This window comes from Simochromis diagramma, unplaced genomic scaffold (genome assembly GCF_900408965.1).
Source record: "Simochromis diagramma unplaced genomic scaffold, fSimDia1.1 OVJJ01000361.1, whole genome shotgun sequence".
In the NCBI taxonomy this organism is placed as follows: Eukaryota; Metazoa; Chordata; class Actinopteri; order Cichliformes; family Cichlidae; genus Simochromis; species Simochromis diagramma.
Window position 1 is genome coordinate 419186 of NW_024386860.1, and position 9830 is coordinate 429015.

The following is a 9830-nucleotide window of genomic DNA, read 5'->3' on the forward strand; positions in this document are numbered from 1 at the left end:
CAGGTATGGACAGCTTGCTGTATTTCTTATGCACCTTCCTTGTTGCACCTTTCTGCAACTCCGTTAGTTGGCTAACCTCTCTCCGTGCTACTTTGATCTTGCCCTCTAGCCTCCTTCTCCATGGAGGGTACTGCCCCTTGTGGCTGTTCAACTTGTAGCCAAGCATCTCACTATACATATATATATATATATATATATATATATATATATATATATATATATATATATATATATATATATATATATCCTTTAAAATTATAACCAGCAGATTAACACATTAGATTTTTGTAGGCTATTAAACTATGAAATACAGTCAAAGAACTAGAGATAGCCTCCGCTTATTATAGGTTTGTTATTGCACGGATGAGCTGTGCCCTTCTCAATTAGGACTTGTGGTTGTTGCAAAATCAAAATGGTATTGCCTCACTATTCGTTCTGAGACTAAAAATAAAATTAAGTCAAGAATTATTTTTTTAAAAATGGCTACTAAACACATTTTTCTTACACAAGGATAGATGTAGAACTGCAAAGCAAAAAATAAATAATAGGTATGATGGCTCCGGCCTTGTTATTGATTGGTGGGCATGTTTTTGTTTACTATTTTAATTTCCTCATTAACAGCTCCTCCCATCCACTGAAAGAAAACCTGTTTAGTATACGGTTTATATTACATTCTTCTTATAAGCAGGACAGAGGAGAGAAGAGAAGGTGCGGAGAGCAGAGGAGCTGAACAGCGAGATACCAAAATAACAGGAAAGAAGTTATGAGACCAGGGCAGGTAAAATTTAAAAACTTAACTAGATAAATACTTTCTCAAATGAATACTTCATCGACATTCTAACATTTTTTTTAAAGTTTTATTCCTGCTGCTTAATTTTTTTTTTATTGCATTAAACAAGAAGAACTCAAATTGAACTTTTTATTGTTTACTGTTTATTTCTGAATCATTCTAAGAATTCAACCTTTAGTGTTCATAATGTTTGATATGTTATATGAATGTAATTTTAAAAAACTTCAAAGAGGTGTTGTTATCAAAGGAAAATCCAAAACATTTCAGAGCTGGGCTAAGGGCTCAGTGTTTCAAAACTCTAACAATCCCCCTGGTATAAAGTAACAAATTTACTAAGAAATAAGAATAACTGAATATGTGATTAAGAAAAAAGCAAAACTAATAAATTAATAAATAAACAGAAGAACATCATAAAAACGCACTCCTGTAACGAGCTGTCATTTAGGATGGCACCGTGGTAGTAGAATCGGGAAATGGACACTTGTGGCAATGATTCTGATATATGACAATTTATGTCATCTTTTTCAATGATATTACTGAAGTCAAGTACTCAGTGCAGAGTTCAGAAATTACAAAAGAAATAGCAAGATCGTATCAATAAATTATAAACAAACTGTTAATGCAAATGATTACCCAGTGCCATGTGCAGAAAGTAATGATATACATGGTCAGAGGGCCCGGTGGCACCAGTGTCCGGCAGCCTCGCCTCTGTCAGTGCGCCCCAGAGCGGCTGTGGCTACACTGTAGCTTGCCATCACCAGTGTGTGAATGTGTGTGTGAATGGGTGGATGACTGAATGTGTAAAGTGCTTTGGGGTCCTTAGGGACTAGTAAAGCGCTATACAAATACAGGCCATTTACCATTTACCATTTACATAGTACTGGTATACACTGTTAAATGCATGACCACCGAGAAAAATCAACTGCTTGGGACATATGGTATTCTATTATTTGAAAAGTGTCCTTGGGCACCTCTACTTAGTTCTATCTGAACATCTAGATCAACCAGATAATTACAGCTAATGTGCAAACACACAGAAACTTTCCAACACGTGTGCAGGAAGCATTACTGTGTTTTTAAAGCACAGCTAATGCTAACAAAGAAGCAAAAGCATATTTACATTTTTTCCATCTCTGCACCAGTGACTACTTCCATACAAAATCAATAATATACAGTTTTACTGTTTGCATCGACACTTAATAACAACAGTCTTTGCCAAACAGCCACTTTAATGTTATTTGGGGAATCTTTATGCAATAAACTCTTACATTTTTAGCACTTCTTTGTCTTTTGTGTTCATCTGATAAGCCAAAGAGTGTCTGTAAGGGTGCATGAATGTGAGTACAGTGCAGCACAAGAACAATGTAGCTAACCACGATCGGTGATTGTCTACAGTGATATATGTACAACATTGGCACAATATACAGATATAAATAATATTCTTGCAAGATTTGTCCAACCTTTTGAGCGTCATCACAAAAATGTTCATTCAGTTCAGGCAAATGTTGTTGCATTAGCATATTCTGAGTAGTTACTATTAAATTATCTGCTCATTTCTGTATGTGCATACTGCTTCATCTGCAGCTGCAAAAACTGAGAGGGCAGCGTTATCAAAGACAGAGAGCAAGTAGAAGCAGCAACTGATAGAGATCAACTTATAACCACGACAGACTCTCTCAGCTAAAAAGAGCATGGGGACGGGTAAGTTAATTTAGTCTAGACATATATTACTATTTCTCTTTAAGCAGCAATATGTGAAAGGTTATTTGAGTTCTTGTTAAACTGTTCAAAATGAGCACTCATACCTGTTATTAATTATGTTATTAATCACAAAAAAGTTCGATAAATGCATATGCCAACTTGCACACAGAATTCTGTATGTGCATCACAAAAGTAGAAGCTAGTATTGCATAGAACATGTGTTGGAGCCAACTATGAAAATGCATAGCTGTATTTTGTTACTTAAAAATTACTTAATTTGCATAATTTGGCAACAAATGTAATGAAATCCTCTTATTTTATCTGTTCATATAATATATCGTGGAAACATGATTTGTTTAATAAAACATTTTCTTTTTTGCTTTCAGATAACATCACTTTCAATGCAACTCAGTCACCTGAACAAGATGCAGCTTTCACACACATACAAACAGCCTCCATTGTCATCTACTGTGTGATATTTATAGCTGGAACTCTGGGCAATAGCCTTGTTATCTACGTGGCGGGATTCAAAATGCAGAAAACAGTCGACTCAGTTTGGTTTCTCAACCTGGCCATAGCTGACTTCCTCTTCACGGCCTTCCTTATTTTCTCGATCATTTCTCTCTCTCAGAGTCACCGATGGCCTTTTGGAACATTCATGTGCAAGCTCAACACCTTTGTGAGTGTAGTCAATATGTTTGTCAGCATCTTTACTCTGACAGCCATGAGTTTGGATCGTTGTTTGTGTATCTGTGTGGTGGTGTGGGCACACAACAAACGCACAGTCAGTAAAGCTCAGCTTATATCAGCTGGGATCTGGGTGATCGCTGGCGTCTTCAGCACTCCTTATGCCACTTTTCGCACTGCATCAGTGGGGAACAGAGGGGAAAGTTCCTGTGGTTATTCTGCAACAATCAAAGAACACAAATTGACTCTCGACATTTTTCGCTTTGTTATGGGCTTTGTGATCCCATTCCTGATAATAATGATCTCTTATGTGTTCATTGGTATCCGTGCAATGCGCATGCCGAGAACAAGGAGACGCAGATCTCGCCGGGTCATTTTCTCCATCATTTTTGCATTCTTCATCTGTTGGTTGCCTTTCCACATTTTCAATTTCATAGAATTGAAGTTAGAGCTCCAGGGGATTGTTAGAATGTATGGTCCTCTGACTGTGAGTCTGGCTTTTCTGAACAGCTGCTTGAACCCCATCCTTTATGTTTTCATGTGTGAAGAATTCCAGAAGAAATTTCGACAGTCCATTTGTTTTGTACTCGAGAGTGCACTGGCAGAAGACCATTTGTCATTTCTGTCCACCCGCTCCATGTCATCAACCTTTTCAAAAGCTTCCCAAAAATCAGACACTGCTGCCACTTTAGATCGGATCGACCCAGCCATTTATGAAAACATCCCAGAAAGCACAGTAATCATCACTGAGGGGATTCCTAGAACTGAAGAAGAGTGCCCCACCAGACAATGAATTTTGAAATGAATCATTGTTTTTTGTTTTACATATTTACGCTCATGAACAGACATACACAATATAATTTGCTCGTCTGCCTTCACATGTATATGGACTTGAATGAAACCCTCATTTATTCATGTAATGAATTTTACATCAATTTCTAATGAATTTTATTGAATTAAATGTTTTTTTTTTGTTTTTTAAATTTTAAACTCTTTCACAGAAATATAAAATGTCAGCTTGTTAGTATGGTACTTATCTATTGTTGCACAGACAGGGAATATCCCACTATGCTTACTATATTTACTTACAATAGTAAGAAAGAGGAGTTACAACTTTAATTAGTCAGAATACGTTAAAACTTATGCGTGCTGCATCTCTGCATTAAAATTTACTAAAACAATTTAACATATGAATGGTTTTTTTGTGTTGTTTGTTTTGTTTTGTGTTTTTTTACTTTGATGCTGTCATTTTTCCATGATTTGGATTTCATCATTAAATTAATTTTAAGTGACTTTTATGTTAGAAGGTAGATGTTGCAAAGCAAAAAATACAATAAATCATTTTTTTTTCGTAATTCTTCATGTCATGGCCTTAAGATACAGTTCATATGTTGTTTGGCTACTTTTTGGGAAACATTTAGCTTTCAAGCTCTAATCCTTGGCGTTTTTTCATCGATAAATACATGGGAACAAATAATGCTAATAAAAAGGTGCCAAAATTTATGAATTACAATAGTTTATTTGCTTAGTTGGCTGTTATGTGTAGACACCGAACTGGTCTGTCCCTTAAGTTAGTTGCAATTTTTTTTTCTTTATTGATTCATAGATCAGTGTTAAATGTGTTACAAAAAACATTACTCTGAAAATGGTTAGAGACTGAATGAGTAAAAAAGCAGCCCATGTCTAAAGAAAACTATTGCTCGAGACCCCTTCAAAAATTACAGTAACGAATTCTGACACCATGGAAACAAAATATAAAGAAATGTATAAAGAAAACATGCTAAATAGTCAGTTTTCTTACATTGACTATTCAGTATGTAAACAAAAAGATGCAATAGTTACAGTTCAAGGAGCAGTGTGCTGAAGTTAGTATGAAAATGTCGTTTATTTTCTTTTTCCTTTTTTAAAAAAATTGAATTATGACTTTAAGGTCTGAGATTAGAAAAGATGTACATCCTTGAGATTTAGCAACATTTAAAAGCCTTCATTTCAGTTACTCTGTATTCAAGTATATTTTTTTTAAATATGCAAATAACCTTTTTTGAGATTTTTTTTTTAATACGTCATTAGGCCTTGGGGTGTGGAGTGCTGTCTTATTTTCTTTCTTTCTTTCTACCATTTCCTGAGAGAACATGATTGTCAGCTCAATAGTCCTACAAAGAATTAATGGTGCCTCTCCAGACAGTAATGCATCACCATACCATCAGAGATGCAGGCTTTTCAACTGACTGCTGATAGCAAGATGGATGGTCTCTCCCCTCTTTAACCCAGAGGATGCAAATGTTTGCATGTTTTCCAAACACAACTTCAAATTTCAATTCGTCTGAATACAGAACAGTTTTTGACTTTGTCTCAGTTCATTTTAAATGAGCTTTGACCCAAAGAAGATGGAGCATTTCTAGATCATGTTAATATATGGCTTCTTGAGAGATGTGTGGAGATACTGGACTTTTGAAGAAACTTGCCCTGTGGAATCAGGACCTTCACTATTGTTGAACTTGTGTTTGGATTGTTGTTTCACCTTCATACTGTAAATAAAGTCACTGAACATTATCTGAGCGGTTCCTTGAAAACATTTGCAAATGACAGCATTCTGATTTTTTTCTCACATTTTGCACAACATTCCAACCTTTCAAGAATTGGGTTTGTAATTGCCCAAGAATGTAACACTGCCCATTATGATAGCTGAATATATGGTTTATATCCCTCATTTTAGCTTTCCAGTTATATGCAGTTCTGTCTCCTCTGTAGCACCTCAGGGATAGTGAGTCTCCTTCTATTTATTACTAATGTATTCCGTGCCATCAGTTGGTCCTTTGTGTAGAAACATTATGTATAAATACACATACACTTGTCAGATATGTCATACATTTCTTTTGTATTTATGCATAGGAATTTGTATACTATGTAATATGATTCTGTAGTCAGTAACTTGCAGTAAATTGCAGCAAATTGCATCTCCTCAGACTTAAGGTTCTATGCCCGCAGCTCATCACTGGGTTAGAAGACTTAGATTTAGAAGAAATGCCATACACGGCCATATAAAGAATTCACAAACCCACCACTAAGTAATGATGCATTGCTTATGGTGTACACAGTTAAATACATGACAACCAAGCAATATCAACAGTTTAACAAAACATTTTTTTGTGTTCCCTAAAAAAACCAAAATAAAGTCATTTGTCTCATTTTAGGGTGGCCCACTCGCCTGTGGGATCAATGGTATTTGATACCCTGTTGATATTGTTTCCTGGGGCACCTCTAACTACCGTTGCAGTATACTGCTGTGGGTCCTTCCTGTACAATGGGATTGACAGATTACTATTTACAACAAATGTTGTAAACAATGGTCTAGTTAAAATCTGCAAAACACAGATCGATTCAGTGCTTTTTGTGCTTTTCTTTGCTGCTGTTTGATGCCTTTGTGGAAAAATCAAGCAAAAAATTCAATTTACGGGCACAGTTGGCAAAAGGAAAATGTAGATAAGTAAAAACAATGGCTATAAACAGTGAAATATACAACACAACCACATTAATACTAATAATAATAATAATAATTCTTTGAAAGTGCCTTTCAAGACTGCCAAGGACACTTAACAATATAATAAAATACATAACAGAACAATGACAACAAAGAAAAATAAGAAAACAAAAGCACAAGATAAAATAAACAAACAATAGGTTAACAGTGAATATGCAGATTTGAATAGATGGGTTTTGAGTAGGGATTTAAACTGGGTGAGAGAATCAATGTTTCTTATATTTGGGGGTTGAGAGTTCCACAGGTTGGGAGCAGAGCAGCAGAAAGCTCTGCTTCCCATGGTGGTGAGGCGGAAAGAAGGCACAGCAAGCTGGATAGAAGAAGAGGATGGAAGTGAGCAGGTGGAAGAGATAGCACTTAACAGGTCAGAAAGATAGAGAGGAGCGAGGTTATGAAGGGCCTTGAAGGTGAGCAGTAGAAGTTTGTACACTATCCAGAATTTCACAGGGAGCCAGTGAAATTCCTGGAGAACAGCGGTGATGTGCTGGCAGGAGGGGGTTCTGGTAATAATGCGGTCAGCGGAGTTTTGAACCAGCTTACTTAATAATTGGTAGCTTAAAAACATGTTTTTAAGTTGTTTACTCGTAAAAATTATGTTCCTCCATTACTTTTTCCACATTATTTAAAACGATTTTAAGTGTTATGTAATTAATTACAGCAATTACAAAAAAAGTTAAGTTAATCTGCTGCTCTGCTCCCAACCTGTTAATCATTTTTTAAGTTAAAATATTAAGTTGCTGATTTTCTTCATTGTTATCATCATTTTAGCTTTCTCTTATTTTTGTTAGCTTTCAATGGCTACCAAACTTTACAAGATCTTGCATTTTTCTTTTACACAATACAGCAAACACCTTTAAGATCAATGTTACACATGCAGAATTCCAAACAGTTAACAATTTTTGAAACAGAGTCAGCATCTTTAACGTAATGCTGGTTCATTTATCAGCACATCTCTCTGAGGATTAAATACTGGATAGGTGTTAAGGACAGTTGTAAAGGTTTTACAACAACTGCCAAGGCACAATTTGTTGAATATAATATCAAAAACAGCTAGGTAGAGAAAAGAAAAAAACATTTTTTGTCTTCTGTTTTTTGTCAACACTATCATTTTATTCCAATGGACTTCCAAGTACAAAGCAACACAATCTGAATAAAATCTCTTAGTGCTCTAAAACAAGTGACATCTTTAGAAAATACTGTTCTTGGGACTTTCCACTGGCTCTCAGTCCATCCAGGTCAAGGAACAGCTTCTGAAAACTTCAAAAGTATATTTTAGATCCATGCAATAGCTCAGATTGAGAGCATATATTATGCCCACGAGTAACACACAGCACCTTGGGAAATCCTGGCCCTCCAGGATTTTTGTTCCTTCCACCTGTTATGGCAAATGCAGATGGACCCAGGAAGCAGAACGCACGGAGGCACAGTTGCGGTGAAGACAGTTTATTTACAGTGAGGGGGAGGTATTTACAAGGACAAAATATATACAGTGTATGAATGGGGACATGGAGCCAGGATGCATTTACGCAATTTACGCATTGTTCACTCCCAACTCGGTTTGGTTTCTCAACCTGGCCATAGCTGACTTCCTCTTCACGGCCTTCCTTATTTTCTCGATCATTTCTCTCTCTTAGAGTCACCAATGGCCTTTTGGAGAATTCATGTGCAAGCTCAACACTTTTGTGAGTGTAGTCAACATGTTTGCCAGTATCTTCTTTCTGACAGCCTGGATGTCTGGATCGTTATTTGTCCATCTGGGTGGTGGTGTGGGCACACAACAAAAGGACAGTCTGCAAAGCTCAGCTCATGTCGTGGGCTTTGTGATCCCATTCCTGGTAATACTTGTCTCTTAAGTGGCCATAGGCATCCGTGCAATGCGCATGTCAATAACAAGTGTGGAAATATTAAGCAAGATAGATGTTGTTGCTCAAAGGTTAAAAGAGCCAGGCATTGAGGATATGAAATTATGTGTAGGCTAGTGGAAATGGATTTTATTATGACATATATACCTGTATACACTAGATATGTAATCATAATTACTCAGATAAATTCTGTGCAATCATATATACTATGCACACTTACAATGAAGTGTCTTATATAGTGGAGTCACTGTGTTAAGCAATTAACCTGCATGTTCACATGACCCATATATTTAGGTCAAATATATCTACCACTATATGAATGAAAAAGTTTGTGCCACTTGTTGTATGAATACATGCTGATCAGTACTGTTTGAAAATGTAACAGTGAGGATCAGTAAGAAACCTTCGATAGTGTTATGGCCAACTGTGACTAGTCTAACATAGGGTTAATTCAGCTTGGCACTGCTAAAGTATGCGCATCGGACCCCTTCTCTGCATCCAGCTGCATTTAACTGTAGTGCTTCACTGCGTGTTCAGCCCTTTACATGGCTGTACAACAGCCGTTTAGATGGCTGTACAGCAAAAGCAGGCGGCCCTTTAAAGGGCTGTACAGCAAAAGCCTGCGACCCTTTCTATGGCTGTACAGTAAATGCGTACAGCCCTCTCAATCAAACATGTTATGATAAGCTCACAGAGGGGGGTGAACTCACCCTCCCCATTGATGTGGAGGGGGGTAGTGGAAAAGTATAAAAGTAGCTCTATTAAGAGGAAATGCTTCAGAGCTTCCTTGGAGCATACTCTGCCAGGCCTAGAGTGTGACATGGGTGATCTCCATATGCATATGCTTTGCTAAATAATGGGTTGAAGTTGAACTTTACTGTCTGTGAATGACTATTTGCCATCAAAGAATCGGGTGAAGCCAGCGTGCTTTGAAAGTTTGCATCGCACATGTTTTGGAGTCAATTGTGTTTATTTTTTACAGCTGAGTAACAAAAGGATCAGAGAAATCGAGAGAGGATCTTGACACAAGGAAACCGAATCATTTTCTCCATCATTTTTACATTCTTCATCTGCTGGTTGCCCTTCTATGTTTGCAATTTTATAGAATTGAAGGCTATGACTCACCCAGATCTTCATGGCATTGTTAAAATTCATGGTCCTCTAACTGTGAGTCACACTATGTAAATCATACTATGCACAAACCACAAAAGCATCTGTTAAAAATTAAAATTAAAAGCAAAAAGGAAAA

The 9830-nt window shown here is 36.7% G+C and overlaps 1 protein-coding gene across 1 annotated transcript; it reads left to right on the plus strand.

The window, feature by feature from the left end:
- Window positions 1-631: 631 nt before the first annotated feature.
- On the plus strand, window positions 632-5970 carry LOC120732119 (formyl peptide receptor 2-like). Its single transcript, XM_040029472.1, has 3 exons — window positions 632-778; window positions 2375-2491; window positions 2878-5970. Exons 2-3 carry the CDS (start codon window positions 2482-2484, stop codon window positions 3969-3971), a joined length of 1104 nt encoding a protein of 367 aa, XP_039885406.1. The 5' UTR covers window positions 632-778; window positions 2375-2481; the 3' UTR covers window positions 3972-5970.
- The last annotated feature ends 3860 nt before the right edge of the window (window positions 5971-9830 follow it).